This window comes from Episyrphus balteatus, chromosome 4 (assembly GCF_945859705.1).
Source record: "Episyrphus balteatus chromosome 4, idEpiBalt1.1, whole genome shotgun sequence".
Taxonomy (NCBI): domain Eukaryota; kingdom Metazoa; phylum Arthropoda; class Insecta; order Diptera; family Syrphidae; genus Episyrphus; species Episyrphus balteatus.
Window position 1 is genome coordinate 77,461,225 of NC_079137.1, and position 24,247 is coordinate 77,485,471.

At 25.3% G+C, this 24,247-nt stretch overlaps 1 protein-coding gene across 5 annotated transcripts in view; it reads right to left on the minus strand.

Annotated features, from left to right (window-relative positions):
• Positions 1 to 9,784: 9,784 nt before the first annotated feature.
• Positions 9,785 to 24,247, minus strand: part of LOC129919588 (poly(rC)-binding protein 3) — a 117,363-nt gene continuing 102,900 nt past the window's right edge. For 3 of the 5 annotated variants that reach the window (XM_056000526.1, XM_056000528.1, XM_056000525.1), the window contains 3 exons: positions 22,664 to 22,748; positions 22,332 to 22,602; positions 19,501 to 20,258 (listed from right to left, as the gene is read on the minus strand). In XM_056000526.1, the coding sequence (XP_055856501.1) occupies positions 19,805 to 20,258; positions 22,332 to 22,602; positions 22,664 to 22,748 (810 nt within the window). In that variant the 3' untranslated portion in view covers positions 19,501 to 19,804. Of the gene's footprint in view, positions 16,405 to 19,500; positions 20,259 to 22,331; positions 22,603 to 22,663; positions 22,749 to 24,247 lie in introns of those variants that run through there. The other 2 variants (XM_056000530.1, XM_056000529.1) reach the window with 1 other exon arrangement.

Here is a 24,247-nt window from a genome sequence, read left to right on the forward strand (position 1 = left end):
GTAAGTACCCATTTATTTATACGAATTTTTTTTATTGTTAATTGAGATGATGAATTACAATTAAATTTTTTTTTGTTTACTATTTTCAGTGCAATTTTTTTTTTTGTTATGATTTTTTATTTTTTGTTTGCATGAGTTTGTTCAGTGTTTTTTTTTTATTTGTGTGGTAAATTTAATTTAATAATAAAAAAAAAGTATTAATGAAAAATTATTTTTAATTTGTTTTTTTTTTTTTCTTAAACTTTTATTTTACATCTAAAACTTTAACTGAATTTATTATTATCGAACTTTTTATTAATTCTGCTTTTTTTACAGTTGTTCATTTAGATGCTTTGTTGTTTACTACAATTTTTTTAATTTATTTATTTTTTTCTTCTTCAAAGTCTTTTCACAAAAATTATTACAAGCAAAAAATAAAAATAAACTTAAAACTTTGCGTCATTTAATAATGGCGGTATACTTTCATAAGAACATATTACAGCATATTTGAAAGTAATTAAAAAAAAAAGATTTGGCACCATGCATGAAAAATTGTATACATATTTGTTTTTTTATTTTATTTTTTTTATAATTTCAATTAATGAAATTGCGCTATTGCAAAAATTTAAACATATATATATATGAATATATTTAAATATAGTTAATTATAAATATAGTTGTATAATGATAAATATAGTTTATGCTTTGCTGATATTGAATTTATTTTTTTTTTTATATTTTTGTAAAAGTTGATATTGCACCAATTTAAGGCTTCCTACATAAAAATAATCAAAAAATTATTTAAAACAAATTTAAATAAGAATAAAAACAAAAACTATATGAGCTGTAGATAGATATTATTTTTATTTTTTTTTTATTATTATTTTGTTTTTTTCTTTTATATTTTTTTTTTTTTATTTATTAATTGGTTCTCTTCACCGAAACCGTTCGAACTATTGCTTTCCCTTTACGCTATATCACAATTCTGCCATCAGAAAAAACCTTTTTAAGCTTTTACGTGCCTTTTGTGTTGGTTGTCAATTTAATTTGAAAAAGATTTTTAAAGTCTTGATTGCGGAAGAAGGAAGAAGAAATTAAAGGACGTATTTGGTAATCTTAAATAGTCTGAATAAAATGAAAAAAATATTAAATTCCTACAGCATTTTTTTCTGACCCTATTTTAACTCAAATAACATCAACTTTATCAACAGATTCTAACATCAATTGGACCAGGAGAAATTTTTTTCGGAAATCCTAGAAAATTTTCGATACAAATGGAGTGATAAGGCTGAATAAAGGGCTCAGAGATTAAAGCTTTTATAAGACTTCTATAAAGCTTTTCTCAAAGCAAAGCTTTTCTTATAGGAGTCATAGCTTCTTAAACAGTTCTTACGGACCTGTAAAAAGTGTTTAAAGAAGTTTGACTAAACTTCGGTAAGTCAGTTTATAAAAGCTTAATAAAACAATGACTTCGGAAAGATCCATTTAAAAGATTTATATTAGAAATGTATTTTATAGGTATGAATTATGATACCCAGGTCCGTGCAACAGAGACTTTTATCACGTATATAAAAACCATGTCCTTTGCAAACAATTTTTTTTTTGATCTTTAAGAGATCTTATGAGGGTCTAAGTGGGTTGAGTGTGACCCGATAAAGTAAAAAAAAAAATTGTTGTATTCAATTTTTTAACAACACCCGACCGTTAAACCTAAATGGTGATCAAATATAAATACATCAACAACTTCTGTAAGACTTGTATAAACAGCGTTTAAGAAGAGACCTCGGAAGGATATTGTTATTATGACTCGACACAGCTAATAGCTGTGTTTTATTTTCCTCGTGATCCGGATCAGATAAGTTGTTTTTATTAGCTTTACAACAAAAGTAGGATTTTGTTTTGTTATTGTTTCTCAAATAAATCAATGATCTGATCTGGATCACGAGGAAAATAAAACACAGCTATTAATAAAGTTCAACTTTTTCGAACTTTTAAACCTTTTGACTGCCGTTTCGCCCATTTTTAAGTGACACCTTAAGCCTTAAAAAATATGGCTTTAGTAAAACTTTGAAGTAGCTGAAATTACTTAGTTTTTTTAGTAGAAAGCGAAAAGTCTAAGAAATGAAAAAAAAATTCTTGGAAAATTTTAACCTGAAAAAAAAAAAATCCGAGGAAAAATTTAAAGCAGTCACAGGGTCCTATAAAAATATTCGTACAAACTGACAACTTTGTAAAGACATGTATTTTGGTCTGAGGATGAACAACAACCCAACATATCACAGCACATATCATCATAGGACAACTCATCATGGACAGCCCATCATATAAAAAGTCACCACAAAGTTCAATGGGAACAAATTTTTTATTTTGAGTTCAATTTATTTGAATGTTCTTCTTTTAAGAAATGATACTTTTTTGTGCTTGTTTTTTTCGTTTCTATTGATGAAATGTTCCAAGTTGTTTTGATGATGGTTTGTTATTAGCTGTGCTGTATAAAGTTCACTTTTTTTGCGGTCTCGCAGGAGCCCCAACAGGTTGTTGGTATTATTTAAATACATATTGGTCGATTTCATGTTTATTGGGTCTTTTCGGCAATCATCAGGGGAATTTTGTTCTCTCCAAAAAGTTTTTTTTCGCCCGGAATCTATTTTCCGATAGTGAATGTCCCTCAGAATTTTTTTCCGAGCAACAAAAAATACTGAGCTCTAATTTTGTGGACTTACAAATACTTACTCAACTACAAAATTCACAGCATTATCGTAAGCCTTCCTCCATTACAGCAGACATAATACGCCAAATTTAAGAAGACCAAGTTTCTTTTAAATGTTTTTAAATATCTTTAAATCAACCTTAGATCTTAGCTTTCAATCCACAAGAAGACAGATGGTAAAGAACAAAAATAAGCAACCAAGTCAAATCATGGAAGTTCTTAGAGAAGAAGGGTATTAAATTCCTTAATTAAAAAGGTTCGCAAATAGAGGGTTGCTGTTTTATCGAAGCATACAAAATATGCAATCAAAACTTTTGGGAACGTTTAGGAAAGAGCATCGCGTTTGAAAACGATGGTGCAAGGATTAATGAGAGTAATATAATAATAAATTTGTGTCATCATAAAAACTGTGACATTTTTTTTTTTGTTACGAGTTTATTAATTTTAATAAGCAATAAAGATTTATTTTTTTTTCATTATCTACTAATTAAATTGCAAAAATAAAAAAATTATTTCTGCAAAAGCAAAAAATTATAATAAAACAACTTTGATTTAAAAATTATACTATATCATACTTTATTCTACCCTAGGTGTTTCAAATGATCCACTTAACCATCGTTTAAAATGTATACCTAATTTTTATTTTTTATTTATTTAAATTCTTATATTTAATTATAAGTGAGAAAAAAAAATCACTACAAATTTTTAACCAATTTATACTATAAATGTGTAATTATTTATTATTATTAATGCTAAACATTGAGTATTTCTTTTTTCAAAAAACATTTATAATACAAAATTACCTGTTATTTTTTTTTTATTTATCAATTGCAATTATTAAAAAAAAAAACTCAAATCAAAAGTTTAAAAAATAATATTGCATTAACTTAAATTTATATTTATTTTATGATTTTTGTTTTATAAAAAAAAGTGCACACATTTAATGTGAGGGAAAAAATTTGTTGCTCAGCAGCAAAACACACAAGAAGATTGAATTATCGCAAATATTTTTTTGTTTAACATTTTCTTTTAATTTGTTTTTATTTTTAAAATTTTCTCCACTTGTTTGTTTATTTAATGAAACAAAAATTTAAAACTTATTCAAATGAATTATGAAACTACGTTTTTTTTGTTAAATTATTTTTTTTACATCTATGTATATAATAATATTTTTCATGTATATTAATATATATATATTTTTTTTGTTTATTCTTATTTGTTGAAGCTCTAGTTATATGATTGCCTTGCATTTCTTTAAAGATCTAGTTTTTTTTATATTTTATTGATTTTTTTTTTGCTGTTTTATATTATTTTTTATCATTTTCTTAAAGAAATTTTCTCTCCGTCAGTTTTTTTGTCTTCTTATTGTTGTTGTTGTTTTTTTTTATATTTTTCATTCCTAAAATGTTCTTATTTGTTTTTGGCAATATTTGTCAGTATATAGAGTGTGTGTTTATATTTTTAAAATATACACAGATTTTCATTCTTTTTCGTCGAAGTTGTGTTGTTGTTTATTTTTTTTTTTTTATTATATTTATCATCAAAGTTGAACACCATTAATTTTTTTTTTGTTTTATATATTTTTTATCCATATTCATAAGAAACATTATTTTTTCTTTTGTTTTTTTTTAATTTAAAAAATGTAAAAAATATTATTTATTTTTGTTGTGCTAATTTTTATATTTTTTAAATTAAGGTGGAATTTGTATTTTTTATTTTAAAACTTTTTTTATATAAAAAAAAAATCATTATTTGGCCACTTTTGCATTAATATAATTTTATTAATTTTAAAATTGAAAAAAAAAAATGTGCAAAAAATATGATTTTATTTATATTTAGTGTCAAGCATAAACATTTCACACGTGAATTAATATGATTTTGTGTGCGTTTTTTTCTTTAAAAAAATGTCACAAACTCTTTTTAAGTGCTCTAAAGGTGCTGGAAAATAGTTGTTGATATTGCAAATTTTTTTGTCATGTTGTGATATAAAATCACAATTTTTCTGTAAATATGTATGTATACATCATGTGGGTGTGTGTGTGTAATATTGTTTGGTAATATGGTGGATAATATGAAAAGCTCTTTTGTTTAATTTTTTTAAATTTTAACTGCGGTATTTTTTTTTTATTTAAATATTTTTTTATTTATATGATGCTAAACAAATTAAAATAAAAAAATAAACAAAAAGAAAATGAATATATTTTTAATGTATTTTTTTACAAACCAAAGTAGAATATCAGAACCCAACCAGAATCAAGAATCAAGAATCAGAATCAAACGAAACTATAAACTAAATGAAATAAAAAACAAAGTTTATATTTTTTGTAGAATTTTTTTTTTTTTAATAAAACCACGATTTTATTGAATCCAACAAATCAAACATTACATTAATTTTCATAATATTATATATCTATTAATATATATATACTGTATATATAAAATGTGTATTTTTTGTTTTTGTTTTTTTAATTAAAAATAATTTATTAATTTTATTTATAAAAAAGAAGATCCATTCAATAATAATTTATTAAATGAGTATAAATATTATTTTTATAATAATAATATAAAATACTTATAATAAATATACTAAAATATTTTTTTAAATATTTATTTATTTAATAAAAACCAAAATTTAATTAAAAAAAAATGAAGTAGAGCTTAAAAAGAAAATAAAAAAAAGAGAAAAAAAATAACGTCTCCCATATTTGGATAACAATATATAATAATGATAATATGTATAAATGTAACCTTAGTAACAATTAAAAAGTGTTATTTGTTTATATTTTGCTTTATTTAAATTTTATTTTTTTTTTATTAAATTTTGAATTAAATCAGTCTCAAAAAAATATAATAAAATAATTTAATGAAAAATTAATATTGGGTTTGTTATTCTTTTGTTTCTTATCTTGTATTTGCCAAAGATTAATGAAGCACAGTTTTTTACTTTTCTATAAGACCACCCACAACCTTCTTTTATTTTTAAACCTGGGGCTCTTAAGCTCTTTTAGTGATATGAAACTTAATCATTGTATGGACAAAAGTACACATTTTAAATTAAAGTTTTGCATCAGTAAAAGAGCCGCAGTCTTAAGGTATTTTGAGTGTTTCGCATGGCATAGCATTCGCCCTTATCACCTATTCCATCGTATCGGAAAATTTCTACGATTCCCGAATGAAACAATCACAAAATCCGATTGTGGTGACGATTTGTAAGAAATTTTCCATTACGGACGGATTCCGTGATTTTTGATTGATTGATTGATTTGTTCGGGAATCGTAGTAAATTTCCGATAAGAATGGAATACATAATAAGGCCGATTATTTAGATGTAAAATATACATAAATAGGAACGATATTTTGTTGGCACGTTGAATTAACCCCTTTTTTTACTTGGTGTTAATAAAAAAAGATTTATGCATACAGCGACACTCCTCATACCGGTAAAACATCTTGAGGGCATTGTCTGAAACTGCCGAGTAGTCAGACCAACCTTATCCTTCCAATAAAAAAAAAAAAAACAACATACTGTAAAATTAAAATCTAAGCTCCCAGCAAGTACAGCGACCTCAACTGTATCATTTTGACTAACACTTTTTTCTCCACATTTCAACAGATAGCGATTATTAAAATAATAATGTTCGTTCGTTTTCATTTTAGGTAATATGGTCCCAGGAAGACCGTGAATGACCGAAATTTAAAAAAAAATCCTTTTAGTGTATCGCTTACACAAAAGAACAAACTATTTTAAGTCGCAATGTAAAAAAGTGGGCAGTACAACTGGCAGCTTGTTTAAAAAATATCCTCGAATTCGTAAAAGTAGAACTGCAACTGTACTGCAAAATACAACTGCCATATTGTCCAGCATACTTTGACAGTCTGAATAAAATAGTTAAGTTGTACTACTCTCAAAATAAATTTAAGAGCGCTGAAAATGTTGTCGCGTGTAGCTGAAGTAAAAGTTGAATAAACTTTTTTGCGAGGTACTGATTTGCTAGCTAGTCCAAAAAGCATGGGTTATAGTACCAACATGTATGCTAGAACTAATTGGGTTTTAATAGCAGTGCTTTAAAGTTGGCATTCCTACTACTCGTATGTAACTTATTCCTGAAGTTGAAGGTGTCGCTTTAAAATCGCCGTTTATTAAAAATGGCGAGATGATGTATTTGGATGTGATCAGAAATTGCACGATAGCTACAGCTATAGAAATTTTTTTCGCCGCCAGTTAACGAAAATAAACAAGCTATCCGAAAATCTTAGACGTTTAACTACATCTTTATTATGGGAGCAATAAAAATCTGGCCCACAAAAGCAATGTAAGTTATCCATCAGCGAACTTTTTTAAAAATAGTGCAAGTGAGATCATTATGAGATTTCTCGCAAAATAAACAGTCCTAGAGTTGACTTAGCTCCTTTCAGAACCTACATACGTTGCGTAGTAACAATATCGACACTATTTCAGTGTGATGCTCAAAGCTAGTATGAGTTTGTGTAAAAAAGCTTTAGGAGCATAATTGTCATTTCCTTCTTCTTTTTTTTAAGAAGTAGGCGGTATGATAAGAAAACAAAACTCCAAACGATGTTAATTTCATATGACTTGAGAAAGGAAAAGAACCTTTTAAGTTTTTATCTGTGGCGAATTTGAATAATCCATGCTAAAGTTCTATTTCAAAATGCTTTCTTTACATTCCACTTTTAAATAATCTAATTTGCAAATATTTCTTGAGTTTGTGGTTCTTCGAAAACCGCCTTCATAAATTCCGTTCGTAAAGTAGATTTTTTACGAATTTCCAAAATCAACCCGAGATTCCGTATGAAATGTTCAATACAACAGATTCCGGAAAAGCTTTTTCGAGATTCATAAGAAATTAAGAACACAAATGAAATTCATGATAGAACACTGTCTTTCATTAACGCTAATGTCAGGTGAACATTAAAGGCAACAAATTCATTGCACACATTGATTAACAAAACAACATTTCCCAATATTAATAACAGAAAAAAGAAAGAAAAATGAAAAAAACTAAATTTTAAACCAATAAATTAAATAAAATTTCATTTAAGTTTTTTTTGTTTTTAATTAATTTAATTAAAAGTCTAAAGTTGAATTTATTTATTTTTAACTTATAAACTATATAATTAAAATTGTATGTTTACGTTATTTGAGTTAATTTATCCCTCTTTCTAAGCAACAACAAGCAAAGCAACCGACAAAATGAAAACCGCTTTTTCTAAAATAATTATATTTTATTTATGATTTTTTTTTTGTTTTGTTTTTATTTTCACTTAATATTTGTAAATTCTTTTTTTTTATTTATTTGTGTAGTAAATTTGTAATTTCTTTTTTTTTTCTTTGCTTTGGCACAAAATATATACTTCCCAATCGAGTAAACAGTCTAAATAATTTTTTTTTTAATATTTTTAATTTTAAATATTAATATTTAACAATTTTTTGTTTTTTTTTTTTTCTTTTGTAATAAGCTCATGTGTTTTTTTGTTTTTGTTTAATGATATTTTTGTTTTTAATAAAAATGAGAAATTATGAGTGACGAAAAAATTGCATTGTAACAAAATATAAATAAAAAATATATTTTTAATAAATATTGCTTGCCTAAAAAACTAATAAATAAATATATATATTTTAAATTTTTTATTTTATTTATTTTGAATTTTCTTTTTTAAATTTTATAAATTTTCTTTAAGAAATTCGAAAAATTCCTTTTGCTTTGTTCCCAATGGTAATATATATATATTTTTAATATTTTTTTTTTCAATATAGCAGTAACAAAAAATTTGTTTGTTTTTTATGCATATTTTTTTAAATTTTTGTTTAAAATTAAGGTAATATTTTGTGTTTTCCTTTTTAAATTTGTTTGTTTTTAATGCTTTATTAATGCGCGACACAAAGAATAAATTTCGTTGCTTGCTTGAAAAATTGTCTTTGTTTGAGTTGTTCACAACTTTTTAATTAATTTTTTTGCTAAAAATTTTCGCTAAACATTTTGGAAATTTGTTTGGTTTTTAATTTATTTCCTTATTTTTAATAATTTTCAAGGAAAACATAAAATAATTGCTCATTTGACAAATATATAATTAAAATATTTTTTTGTTTTGTTTTAATTTATTTATTTATCATTTTTAAAGCACTTGTAAATGTATTGCTTATTTTTATGTTTTTTTTTTGTTTTCGTGTAAATTATTCATTTTATATTTCGTCTTTTTGTTTTTGTTCATTCTTAAACAATTAACGTCTAATTAAGCTATTTGATTTCATAAATAATATCATTTAGAAGAAAAAAATTAGAGAAATAAGAAAACAATATAAATGTAATAGAATTAAACATAAGAAACTTTGAACCAAGAAAACCGTGAGAAAAATGTCAAGTTTTTGTTTTAATTTATTTATTTATATTTTATATTATTTAATTATTTTTTTAAGACTCAACTTGCGTGTTTTTCTTTTTAATTATATTTTTTTTTTTCTTTGCTGATGTGGTATGTGTGTTTATAATAATTATTGTTAGTATGATGTATATATAATGTATTTTTTTTCAATATTTATTTTAAATGTAAATCTTGCTAAATATTCAGTTTTTTTTTTTGTTTTTTTCTTCTAATTAAATTCTTAATTATACATTAATATAATTTAATTATTTTTTTTTTATATTTTTTTTCAATATATATTATTAATTATATATATTTCATATATATAAGTTGATCCCAATTTGTTCAGTTTTAATCAATTTCATTTTGTTTTTATTTTTTATTTTTAGTTTTTTAAATAGAAAATGAAAATTTAAATAAAATATAGAAATACATATTACTTTCATTTATGTTGTTTTTTTTTTTTTCATTAAATTGTACACACAGAGAGACACAGAGATTTTTCATTTGTTTAAATTTTTGTGTTTTTTTTTTTAATATTTTTTTAAATCTAAAAGATGACAATGAAAAGTATTGTGATTTGTTTTTTCTTTATTTTCTTTGTAATGTGTGTTTTTTTTTTTTGTTCTTAAGAAGAATGAGCTTTTTGGAAGGTTCTTCTTCTTTTTGCTTAAAATTTTTCCATGATTTTCTCAGTTTTTTGTTTTGTCTAAGTTTTTTTTTCTTTAATTTACATTTATTCCCTTAATATTTACAAACAATATTGTCTTTTTTTACTTTTTTTTTATATAATTTTGTTGTTCTTGATATTTAAAATGTTTATAAATATTATATTGAATTTTTGTTGTTGTTTTTTTTTTTAAGTGCTTCGAAACCATAAAATCTACATTTTTTTGTTGCTTTTTATTATTATTAATGTGATTTAAGTCAAGTGCATTATTTAAGGTGATTCAGGATTGTGAGGTTTTCTTTATTGGAAAACGAGGAAATATGCTTAGGTTGTGAAAAAATCTTTTTTTGGTAAAAGGAGGCTATAAATTCAGGTATTGAGCTGAGAAAAATGCATGAGGTATGCTGATTAACCCCAGTTTACCTTAACCCATTTGTTAAATGTTTGTGTCCTTTTTCAAAAAAATTTTTGGAAACTACTATCATACTTTTTTAAATAAATTTTCTTTACTTGAGGATAGTGATTTATCCAATATGAATACAGGGTTGCTGATAAACCAAATGTCCCTACCAAAATGAAATGTAATTTTTTGTGACTAGGCTCATAAAGGATTTTTCTTGATTAAAAAAAAAATCAACTATCGCATAGCTCAATTCAACTTGAACTTAATTCTTTGAACTCAGGGCAGCTAAACTTGAATACATTTTTTTTTTCAAAATTTGTCCTTGGAAATTTCACGCGTGATTTGTATTAAGATTTTGGCCAGAGTCAAAGCGTTACAAGTGGGATTATCAAGCGGCCATTTTTTCTGCAGATATGTTACCAGCTCCTAGATAATTAAATGAATGGAACCAACAATATCTCTTGAAATAAATGAAAAAAAAAAAATGTGCCCTGACTCACATAACAACACTGCTTGTCAAGAATTTGACAAGCAATTTTAAGAGTTCTGAAAGGAAATCACTTGAGTTGACTACTAATAATTGTTATCATAACCAGGGTTAGAATCGGCTTAGCTGAATTACGATAGTTATAAGCTTTATTGCATTCTTTTGGTGTTGGTAAAAGGGATGTAGGACCAGAAAATGTGCCATCAGTGATATAATGTTTCAATTAAGCCTTAGGCGATTTTGACAAAGCTGGTAGTACTTAATTCAAATACTTGACTTTATTTTTTATACTAAGCACTAGAAATGGAACTAGTGTAAAAACTCTGTGTAGAGCTAATTTGCGTTTTATGTAGAAAATTTCATAAGCAAGCCTACATTTTTCCAAGTTATTGATACATTAAACCCATAATACTAAATTAACGTTTTCTGAATAAGGTTTCCAACACCTTTTTTTTTGCCCACAGAATTTACAAATAAATCAGCATTATTTACAGATAGATACATATTCTTACTTTTGGTATAAAGAACATTAATTTGAATTAGTTATGAAAAAAAAAAAATATTTGGTGAAAAATAAACTGATATAGATTTAAATTGACGAAACCTTAATTCCTGATCTCCTTTATGCACTTAATTTTTTATTAAAAATGTATTGTAATTATTACTTTTTCTGTTTAAAAATTGTGAACTTCTAATGAATTGTATCATATTTTGGAAAAAACATTATGTGGATTCGAGCAGTGTGTTTTTCTTTTCTTGTATTTGTTTGAAGAAAACAAAATCAAAAATCCAACTCATATCTACTAACTACTGTTTTCTCATTTCACTTATGATCATAAATTTAATTTAATATTTTTTTTTTTTGTTTTTAATCAATAATTGTTTTAAATATGTTTTTTTTTTTTTGTTTTTGTTGGATATTAAATAAGAATATCTAAAATACCTTATACATTTGTTTTTATCATTCATTTTGTTTTTTTTTTTGCAAATATTTTCTGCTGATGTACACACTGATAATATAATAATTTATTATAAACAGTACATCCAGAAAATATAATAAATTTATGTATACTAATATATATATTATGTATAAACATTGTGTTGTGAGTAGAAATCGAGAGAGACAGAGATCAACTACATGCGCAACTAATGTTTTTTTTTTTTTCATCTTCTTTATAATGTATTTTCATTTTGTTTTTGTTTTTAGGTTTTTACTAAAATAAAATATCACTAGAAATACATTTAATATTCCAGGGATTTCTCATTACATAATTTGATTTATTTAAAAAAGAAAAAAGAAAATTTACTAAGTTATTTAATATTTTATTAAAAATAAACAAAAAAGATTGCATAAGCAAACATAGCAAAATAATTAACAAAGAACAGAATGCTTTTGCTAAGTGTCTACGCGTGTTTTTGCTTTTCATTTATAATGTTTCATCAAGAGAAAACATCGATAAGGGTTTTTTGTTTGTTTTAAGAGAGAGAGAGATAGAGAAGAGAGAAAGGATCAGAGGAAACTATTCTTCTTCAATTGAAAATGCAAAAAGCAAAGCAAAATACACAATATTATTTATCAAATCAACAACGTTTTTTTTTTATAACATTATGTTTTTTTTTTTTAATTAAAAAAAAAATCACAAATAAAATTTGGAAACAAGTAATTAAGGCACCATTACAATTGCTTTTCTCTTTTTGTTTTTTTAATATATCGCGTAGTGGCTTTGTTGTTTGTGTGTCTGTGTATTTTCTTTTATTTTTTGTTCTTCTTATTTTTTTTTATAAATTTGTTAAAATTTAACAAACAAAATTGTTTTATGTATAATTTTTTTTTTGTTTAATTTATCTTTGTTACTGCGCGCATATTTAACATATATTTTTAAAAATTCTTTTTTAACAACGCATTTGTTTAATTTTTTTTTATGTATTTGAACAGAATTGTAAAAAATATTTTATTTAAAACTAATTATTTAAAAATTTTACTTCATTTTTTGTGTGTTTCAAAATCCATAAGTGGATTGTATGAATTTTTTTGTTATAACTTAGTTGCTTCGTAGAGTCTCATTTTAGTTATATAAACTGTTTTTTTTTTGTGATTTCATTTTTTTAAATATTTTCTAAATATATATATATAAGATACACCATTTAATAATTTTTTTTTTTTTGTTTTACGATAAAAATGATTGCTTCCATTTAAAGTAGTTTTTTAAATTACTTTTTTTTCATTATTTTATTTAAATAGTTTTTTTTTTGTTTTTTGTTAATATTTCTAAATTCTATTCTTGTTTTTTTTTTTGTTATTGAATAATTTTATTCCTGTATTCATGTTGATAATTCTACAAACGTTTCTCTGCATTTTTTTGTTTTTCTACTAAGTGTGATTTTGCTTTTATTTGGATTATTAGTTTTTTTTTTGAATTGTTAATAAACAAGTTGTTCTTTTTTTTTAATGGGATTGGGTTAATGTTGGACATGAGGGACAATAAAGATATTTTGTTGTTGTTGTTGGTAATATAGAGCTTGTGTTTTTTATTTTTTTTTTTTTTATTTTATGTTCTTTAAAATTTAATCAATTCCTCATGTCGTTTTTAAATATTTACACCCAATATAAAATTATTATCACCTATATATTTATATATACTCATCAACTAATGTTTTTTTTTTGTTTATATAAATTAGTGATTTATTTGTTTGTTTAATAAATACTTTTTTGTTTTTGTTCTAAATATTTTTGTTTTAAACAGACTTTTCGATATGTCTTTTTAAGATGTGTAATGTATTTGTTTGTTTTGATATATAAATGATAGTCGTCGTTCGTTACTACTTTCAAGAATTATCGTTATGTTAAATACGTAAAGTTTATGGTTTTTTTTTTCAAATGATTCGCAAAGAGGCAAAATCGTTTTAAATTCGACTTTTATCGCATTTTATTTACGTTACGTCCAAAGTAATAAACTTTTGTGAGATTTAGTCAAATCCAACTTACGTTTTAAAATCTGCATAAGGATTTAATTAAATTTCCTTAAATTCATAGTTTTGGATTAGATGAATTAAGTTAAGTAGAAAAAATTTGATTATTAAGAAAATTGCAACATTTTTTTTTTTTTGTATTAACAAGAAGTAATAAAGGTCTTTTTAACGAATTGCTGCTGCATTTCCGCAAAGGCTACCTCGAACGCAAGTTGAATATCACTTCCGCTTTAGAATTTTTTCGAACGGATAGCTCATTAGGGGTGATTGTGTTGAGCAGGTCTCTTGAATTGCATGTCCATATGAGTAAAAGTAAATTTACAGCAGTACTGCAAAATTATCCGACTTTTTAGAACAATTGGTTTTTCTTTCAAAGAACGGGTACTAAATTAGCCAGAATTTACACTTAATTTAGCCAATATTAACAGTTGTATTTTGTAGCGCTGCTGTAATTTTACTTTTATGAACTCGAGCTAAATTACTGCGAGCAATCGTTAAACTTTATGAAGAGTTGAATAATGTTAAAGATTATTAGCTCGCAACAATTTCATTCTAAAACGGACAACATATATAACCATTGGACTGAGATTTAAAAAAAGATACAAAAGGCTTGTACGGGTAAATGTATGGATAAAGTTCGCCACCTGAACGTTGACGTTCCCATTTGGAATTGCTTTCATACAATTACCCGCACCACTACCGCATACCTTTCCTGTAGTGATCATTCCTTCACACGGTCAATGAAATCGGTTAACAAGTTGAGTCAGAAAGTTAACGCGTTGACTGATTTCGTTGACCGTGTAATAATACTAGCTTTACCCGTGTCACACACATGCCCACAAAATGTAGTTTTGGAGCTTTTTTATATGAGGGAACTCATAACATGCGCTTGGCTAGCAACTGAAAATATCCTGGGGCGAACTACGGCATACGAACGTTAACGTATTGAGGCTTTATGTCTCTATTATTTTCTTCTGATTGAATAGAGAGAGCAATAGTCAAAACGTTAACGAACGTATGCCATAGTTCGACCCCTGTTTTTCTTTCAAAGCATTTGGCCTAATTTTCAGTGTATAAGATTGGTCTTTTGGCTTTCGACATTGCTCCGAAGAAACTCGATTCGATCATAATGAAGATGATAGGCAAGTAAGGTCCTTCAGATCAATTTGAATAAGTTCGCATTGAAAAAAGTCAAGTAAGGAATAGAATAAAAATCTGAACAAATAAGGAATAAAAAGTCATCATTTTTTTTACTAAGGATGTAATTATACATTATGTACATCATATTTGTTCCCAATTTTCCGACGAAGTTCAAACTCGTTTTCATGAATGGTTAAGAGTTCCTTAGTGTAATTGTAATATTTTCAGACTAAAATAAGAAAAAAAAAATCGACTTCAAATGCGAAAAAATTTTTTTGTATGCACTCGAAAGTTGATGTTAACAATAATATTGTTCTTATATAACAGTAGTAACGAATATAATTTCGACTTATTATAGAATAAAATGCCGATATATATTCCCGATATGTGTTTTTTTTGTTTTGTCTTCAATATGTGTGTGTTTGTTTTTCCTGTATAATTTCCTTGTGGGAATAAATTTATGTAAAATTAGTTTTTAAAATGATTTTGTTTTGGTAAGTGATTTGTTTTTGTTTTTTCTTTAAATATCATTAACCTAAATACCACATTTGTTTTTTAAAATATTTTTTTTTTGTTTTCTTTAACATCCAATCATTCATAAATACAATAGTAATTTATATTTTTTTTTTCAAAAACAATATAAAAAAAAGAAAAAAATAAATTTAAAAAAAATTTAATAAAATTAATAAAATAAAAAATATATACCTAAAAAGTCTTTTTCTTCGCATAAGCTTCTTTCTATTGTTATGATTTTATTTATTTACTTTTTTTTTGTGTAAAATTTATCATCATTTTCTTTTTAATTCTCAACAAAATGATTTTACTCATAAGTTTTTTTTTTCTCACTAAATTTACATTTTTTAAAGCTTTTTATTATTATTTTTTTTTACTTTTTCTTTCAAATAAATTTTAATTTTTATTATTTTGTTTTAAACACACTAAAATATAATAATTAATACCTACACAACATTCAAAATGTACTATGTTTTGTTTTTAATTCTTCATATTTTTTGAAGAAGATGAAGAATTTGTAATTACTAATTTATTAATTATTTTTTTCTCTTTGCACAATTAGCTACATTTACTCGGCTTTTCTACTGTTTTCTATTTTTTGTTTTTGTTTTGTTATAAATTTATTATAAAACCTGGTTTTAATGTAAAATTATGTTAACAAAGCAAAATATATAATAATTGTAATAATTAATAATATAATAATAATAATAGTAATAGAAAAAAATAATAATAATAAATGAATATTTTGATTTAATATTTATAAATGATATTTCTGCTGTTTTTTTGTTTTTTAGTTCTAGCTTCTCATTTCAGCTTGATGGTGATGGTTTCTATTTTCAATTGTGTGGTGGTCTTGGTGGTCAATTTTTCTTATTTTTGTTACGGCTAAAAGCGTCGTATTTTTTGTTTGTTTTGATCTCATATTCAAATATTTTTAAGCCTGATAGGTTTTTTTTTTTGAAAAAAAAACTATCACACTCAACATCTTTCTTGGTTTCTTCTTTAAAAGTTATTAGTTTAAAAAATACGATATTATTATTTTTGCGTTTTAATGGTATTTTGTTTTTTAATGAATTGGAGTTTTGACAATTGCATTTGGTGCAATGTAATGATATCCAGGAATGGGAAGCCCTGCAGTTTCCATAGATATTCTGAAAATATATGAAATTATTTTTAAATTTTGTAAATTTAATTTAAAATAAAATTAATTAATAAATTTAACGCTATTGTTTCTTTTTTATATATAATTCATCTAAATGTTTTTTTTTTTTTTAAGTATAGCAAGCATTTATATTCAATGCTAATAAATATTAATTTGAGCAAAATTCGTTTTTTTTTTTTTTTTTAATAGAAAACGTAATCACAAATATTTATAAAGGTACATGAAAATGTGATAAGAAAATTAAAACAATAAAAAAGAAAACATTCAAAAAATAAAAATTAAATTTATAAGTAAAATAGATTAATTAATGTGGTATTTATTGTGGATTGTTGAAAACCCAAATAGATACCATTAATTTAATTATAATAATTAATTAAAAAAGAAATATTTATAAATATGTATACAAAACAAATAAAGGAGGAAAAAAAATTCTTACCGGAATTTTAAGATTTAATTTTTTTTTTGGATTTTGGATATTTGAATGAATTTTTCAGTTTTTTTTTTTGATCAATTCATTCAGTTTTTATAGGTTGTGGCTGGATTGATTGGTTGGTTGGTGGTGGTTGGTTGGTTGGTAAGCGGTTGGTAGATGATATTTGGTTGGTTGTGGTGTATAATAAACATGGTTGTCCTGGGATATTGTTTTATTAACTTTAAGCGGAGTGTTGTTAATAAAGGATCTGGAGGAACTTTGAATAATTTTTTTTGGTTCTTGTAAAATTATATTCGTAATAAATGGATAGGATTTTTTGTTTTTGGTAACAGCGGCGATGGCTTTTTTAATTAATGTAGTCGGCGATATTCCAAGCAAAAGTTAAAAATTAACGTCCCATAGTCGACTTCAAGGTGTAATTTGAATATACGAGTAAAAAGAGAATGATCTGAGACTGACTAGTTATATTACTTGCAACAAAATATACAAAACTTTTTAAAACAAAGACTTTCCTGCTTTTATTATGATCTTCGGTATTAAAATAATTTATTGAAAAAATGTATGTCTACTTATTTTTCATTACAAAATAAGGGCACTTCTGGATAATAATCTGCTCCAAGAGTTCTGGGATCAAAAATCATACACACATACATACGTGTTTAGTGTTTTCGTTTTTTCTTTGCGGAGGAAAATGGAACAACACTATATAATTTACCCATATACAGTAGCAAGCAAAAAAAATGTACATATGTACAACAAAGCCAAGTAGTTAAATTAAAAACACACACACAATTGCGCAGATTTACAGCTTTTTCTTTTTATTTACATATATGTATGTATCGTCGCCCGAGAATTACAAGGTAGTATCTCGAAAAAATTTAAATTTGAAATTTTCACCCTACAAAACTGTTTGTATATTCAAAATCAAAATAATGAAAAAATCATAGCTTATTATCTCGAGAAATATCAATAATAGAGATTCAATTCTCAGAACTTTTTTGTACAAATTAAACGCTCTACAACTTTATCGCATACAATTTTGTTGTAAGTTTAGTCATTTCTGGAATAAAATCGAAAGTTACAGTAAAGTCACCTATGACACTTTTATAGAACGTTCACTTCTGATTAATATGCTTTTTGATTCATTGTAATAGCATTAAATTCAGCGGAGCAGTATAAATTAAAAATTCAGCGGAGCTGTATAAATTAAAAAAAAAAATCACTAAAACTTACGTGTATTTCGTGCAATTGAAATCTTAATTTTAAGGGCTCAAATTTTTAGGGAATTTTTTTGTTGGGCATTTCTAACAGAATTTTGAAATGGGAGTGAAAAAAATCGATGGTCGCCTTAAAAAAAAAAGTACCCTAATATACATATGTCTCAAAAGTATATTTACTTCAGATCCGACCCTATAATTCTCCGACGAAGATATTATGGCAATTAATTTATTAAAAGCTTTAATGTCAATTTAAAATGTGCTAAGGACCTTCAATCTTGACAATTATATTTATAGTATTGAAACAGTGACATGCAAAGTGGACGAACTTATTTTTTTATCTTTTTGGTTAAGTATATTTTTTAATAATACTATTTATTATTTACCGGGAACAAAAAATTCTTTCAAATGGACAGCTATTTTTTTTTTCTGGGAAATTTACTGTTCATACCAATAAATTCCGAGGGAAACTTTTCATAATTATTTTCGTTCCCATGTTTAAAACATGGGAAACATTGCCGGAAAATTTTTATTCACGATAACCTCAACTAGTCAGTCTCTCAAGTCTCAAGGAAATTGAAAAAAAAAAACCTTAAATAAAATACAATTTTTTACTAATTTTTCTCAATGTATATGTATTTGAAAATGTTTTTTTTTTTTGTATTATTTTATATGTTTTTATTCCATCAATGAATTATTAATTTTTTTAAAATTTGTTTTAATTTTAAAGATAAAATACTTTTTTTCCACTTATTAAAATTGCTTGATTACATTTATGCATAAGATCATTGAATTTAGTTTTTTTTTTTTTTTGTTTTACTTTTTACTTAAAATAATAACATTACAACTTTAACTCCATTATATAGATATAAATGTGTGTACATGTATATTTTTTTTTGTATTTTGTTTTAATATTATATGAATGTGTATTTTTTATTCAAGAATATGCAAAGTGTCTTCAATTTTTTATTTTTTTTAAGACATTCAAAACATATTATTAAATAAATAAAAAATTAAAAATATATGAAATAATAAGAAATACAACTTTTACTACAAATTTTGGTATAAATTTTCTCATTCATTAAAAAAAATTCATAAAAATAAATCAAAAATAAATAATTTAAAATCAATTTTTTTTAAACTAAGTGCTTACTAAATAAAATTTTAAAAATAAATTTTTTGTTTTGAGTGTTTTTTGTATCTTTTGGGCACTTATCTAATAATTTTTTGTTTGTTCTAATTAAATTTAATTAAATTAAAATAAAAGTGTTGTATTCTTATTGTTTTTAAATTTTTTTTGTTAATTCATTTGGATTAATTAAGGAAATAATATAAGGATTAATATAATTAAATGCTACATTTTGATCGAAACAAATAATCTAAATGGGGAGGGTTAAAATATATTTATACGCAGGTATAATTAAAAATTACTTGAAAAAAAAAAACAAGCGAGCTCTCCGGGGTTTATGAATGGAGTTTGGTCGTTCTTATTTTTTTTTTCTTTCTTTGTATTGTTTGTTCTAATGAATTGTTTGTTATTGTTAATAAAAATGTTCTTAAACTTGGTGTTAGTGTTATGCAAAAATTAATTCAACATTTTGGTTTTTTACTTTTTTGTTTTGTATGTTTGTTTTTTTATCTCAATAATTCTGAATATCACAATTATTCGCATAACTTGAAACGCAAGTTAAGATATTACATAAATTAATGTCTGAGTGTGTATGATCACTCGCCTCGCTCTAATAAGGATTAAACTTATTACGTTCGGGTTTCTTATCATCCGAATTGGTACTATCCCCATGGGATCGGAAACGCGGCTGATAGGTTTTTGATCGATGGACACCAGTTGTTTGAACTGGTGGCCCAAGATTAGCCAACCCACCTAGAAGATCTGTAAGACCATTTAGAGCGGTTAAGCTAGAGAGAGCATTGAGTGCGCCTGGTTTGGCGAGCAATTGAGCCAATGGAATGGCTGAAGCTAGAGAATTCGATGTACTATTATTGGAGGAGTTGTTGGTATTGCCATTACCGTTGCTATTGTTTAAATTATTATTCGAATTGTTTGTGTTATTCAAAGAGTTGTTGGAAGTCGACGAAGTGGACGTGTTCGATGATAGATTATTTGTTGATGATTGGTTGCCACTTGACGCATTACCATTCGCTTCTTGGAGATTTGCCTTCTGGAGTTCAACGCTGCGGGATAGAAAAAAGGAAAAAGGATTTTTGTTTGGTGTAAGGTAATATTTTTTTTTTTAAGGTTGGTAGATTTTTTTTTGTGAGATAGAGAGAGAGAGAGAGTAGGGGTTTTTTGCTTTTAGTTTTTTTTTTTAGTTTTTGGTGGCTAGGAAAAGAAATTTAGGATTATTAGGGTATGAAATGCTATTTGCTTTGTGTTGCTGTTGTCCCTTATAGTCGATAAGACTGGTTTCAGAGAAAAAGTTACTTCCAGATGTAAGTAGTTAGATAAACATACTTTTTAATTTAAGTCATATAGCAATGTACTGTGCTTTTATATGTCTTATATGTCTTTTCGTATTCTTAATTATGTTTGTTTTCGCTAAGCTAGATTTTTAGAAGCTACTGAAATCATGAATTTATAAAAATGTTTTTTGAAGAAAATTCATAGGGAATTATTGATGTTTCCCTTTTTGAAACTAGTTCTGTGAAAAAATCAATCAAATAAATATTTTTCAAATTCTTTCATCCGCCTATGTAGTATTTTTGAAACGTCCATCGACTGTTCTTTAATGAAAACCTTTAACCGAACCAAACTAAATACTACCAATACTCGATTGTATTATACTATGAATGATCATAGTATAATATTTGTGGCAATAAAGAAACTTTTTTTTATTGCATAATTTTGGCATCAATATTGAACTTTTTAACGCTGCAACTTTCAAACGATGTATTATAAAATTAAACTTTCAAAAACGATACTAGTAATGCAAAATTAACAGAATTAGGTAAATATCATTCATGAATTGTTTCTAAATAACATGTATTGCAGTCATTTAAAATCTTTCGTGCATATCTGATAGTTCCCCGGAATTTCCATCAATAAGTGCAATATGCCAATAGTTGAAAGATGAATAAGTTTGTCATTTTTTTTAGAAATGGTATTCCATATTACTCAGAAAGAATACAGTCGAGTAGGCCAGATTGAAAAAAATACGCATGGGTCGGAAAAAAAAACACGCCTTTTAGAAGACCTTCTCACAGAAGTCCAACTAGCGCTGATTTGCGTCATTGTGACATTAATTTATTGAGGCCTGGCTAAGGAAGACAAAAACTTCGATCACTGATGGATGTGAAGTTCTCATATTCAATCGCGTTTACGTGTTTTTCTTTCAGTGCATAAACGGACTGCAATTTGGATCTTATTTGATTGTTTAACTAAATTTGGTTCATGCTGGTTAAAATAAACAGAACTGTTTTCTGTAAAATCTGGGGTCGAATCGGCTAAGGTGATATGTATTTATTAGTTGATATTAACATTGCACTTTCTTATAATATAATATGTTTTACAGCCTTAAAGCAACAACAAATATGTGCAATATGACTTTGAACTGTATTCTAAACTAAACTCCACGATTACTTTCCTATGTCAAACATTTTTATTTTACGAAACAAATAAATACATCATTGCTATATGACGACTACTTTATAAAAGCTTAAACGAAGAATAAATAATATTTATTCTTCTCGATGATAAAAGGAATTTTGAGTGGAAGGACTGATAAGGATATTTCATTAAAGGGTACCGGTAACAACCTTAGTAGTAAACAGCATTTCTGCTACACGTAAATTTAATTCAACGATACAAAATTTATAAATTTGTATTGTTCATGATGCGTTTTCCTCCTTGCCACTGTGAAAGATTCTTCGAAGGTATTCGAAAACATTTTATTTTTTTTTTTTGTTTCAAAAATTATTTTTAATAACCGTCATTTACATATACATATGTGAAAATTGTAAATTTAACGAAAGACAAATAAACAAAAAATAATAAAATTAAAATAAGAGATGTGTTATACATGAATTTGTGTGTGTATAAAAGAACAACACTTAAAAAAGAGAGCGAGAGAAATAGAGAGAGACAGAGAAACTATTTTTGTATGGATCTTTTCTTTAAAATAATTTAATTTCATTATTGACTATTATTTACACTAATTAAAATAATATTAATATAAATCGAAAACAAGGAATTTATAACAAAAAAAAATTAATATAATTTAACTTATAGAAATGAATGGTCTCACTCACCTCATATTGATTAAGTACTGAGCCAATGCAACCGAATCGGGATTTCCACTAATTGTTATTGTCCGATCGGTATTGCCACCTTCACGTTCCTCACAATTCGAGATGCGAATCATAGCGCCAGAAATTTGCCGAATTTCAGCAATTTTAGTACCTCCCTTGCCAATAATGCAACCAATTAAATCATTTGACACTGTCATTTCATGTTGTTGCTGTTGGGTTCGGTTGGTGTTACTTGTACGTAACTGCGAACCAGCTAGGGCAGCCAGTGCCGCTACAAATTTAAATTAAATATTTTAACAAACAATTTTAAACAATATTTTAAAAAAATAAACCTGTTGGATTGAGTCCACCGGTATTGGTTGGTGCCATACCCGCAAGACCTAATGCCGCTAAGCCGGCCAGAGGATTCTTTGCCACCTGCAAAAATTTTGAAAATTATACTTCTATTAGATTTTGTTGAATGTTTTTTTTTTTTTTATTTTATTTTTTAACAAACTTATTTCTGTAAAGTTTATAAAATTTAGAAAATAAACAAAAATAAAAACAAAAAATTCTTACATTAAATTCAAAATTTAAAAAAAAAGAAAGAAAACAAAACAAAAAGAAGTTTATATACAAAATAACAAAATTAAAAGATAATAATATTTTATTTACATTTCAGTTAGTTACAAGATTATTATTTATTACTTCAAACCATTTTACAAATCACATATGTATCCTATTTTTACACGTAGGAAGGACATTTATACAAAAAAAAAGTAGCAGGGTTTGTTTTCGGGAACTAACAAAATGCAAATAGCTATGAATAACAGAATTAAAGGTATTTTACAGGAAAGTAAATCTCATATAATTTTTTAACGTGCTTTGGAATAGGTATGAAGCTTTTTCTATATGATCTTACAAAAATCTGATATTTGTGGAGTAATGAATAGGAGCGACATGAAAATCGAAGTTTTTGATTAATTTCGAAACAATTGCAGCAGAAGTTAATTGTCGGAATTTGTTGACAAGCATATTATAATCTCGAATCTAGACTAACATAGTTTCGAACATTGATGAAAGTAGGTACAATTTGTTAAAAACTTTCAATTAATGTAGTTTAGAAATTAATCATTATTATTAATGGAACTATTGTGTTCGCTGATTTTCAATCCATCGTCAGTTTTAATTTCTCCATTTTGTAGGTAACCTTAGAATCGTGTTTTATTTCCACGATCTCATCTCAAAGTTGCTTTCATGAATTTAAATATGAAAATAATTTTTTCGCCAGGACTTTGATGAAAATTTTCAAATATAAATAGTTTGGAAAATTATGATTATGTAGGTAATTACCAAAAACAAGATGTTCGAAAACTCGAGTTTATACTGGGGATCTACACTATTGTTAAATAATTTTGTAAGAAAGTCATTATTTTATAATTTACTGAAATAATAAGGAGAAACACATCAAATGCAAACGAAATAACAACCTGGCTTCGATCTCATAAAATATACATACATATAAGGGCATAGAATAAATCTTATGACCTTATGAGTCCACTTATAAAATTTGGCATAAAAAGTCTTATCTAACAATTTTTTCATGAAACGAACTGGTATCAAGTTATTTTATAAATTGGATTGGCTAAGACATGATCTTAGACTACAATTTTAGGAATTTTTGTTTGCTTTCCTTGAAACGTCTCAAAAACCAGTCTTTTAGGGCTATAAACATCAAAAACTGCTAAATTTGGGTACTTTTAAAATTTTTGCCATAACTCACAATAATTAAGCCAATAATCAGAATTTAAACACACTGTGATGTTCATATAACATTCGTGGCCTCTTCCTAAATACTATTTTTAAGTATATTTTTTTTCGTCAGTAAATTCCTACAATAGAAACACTTCAAACATATCGGTGTTAATTTTGTTTAA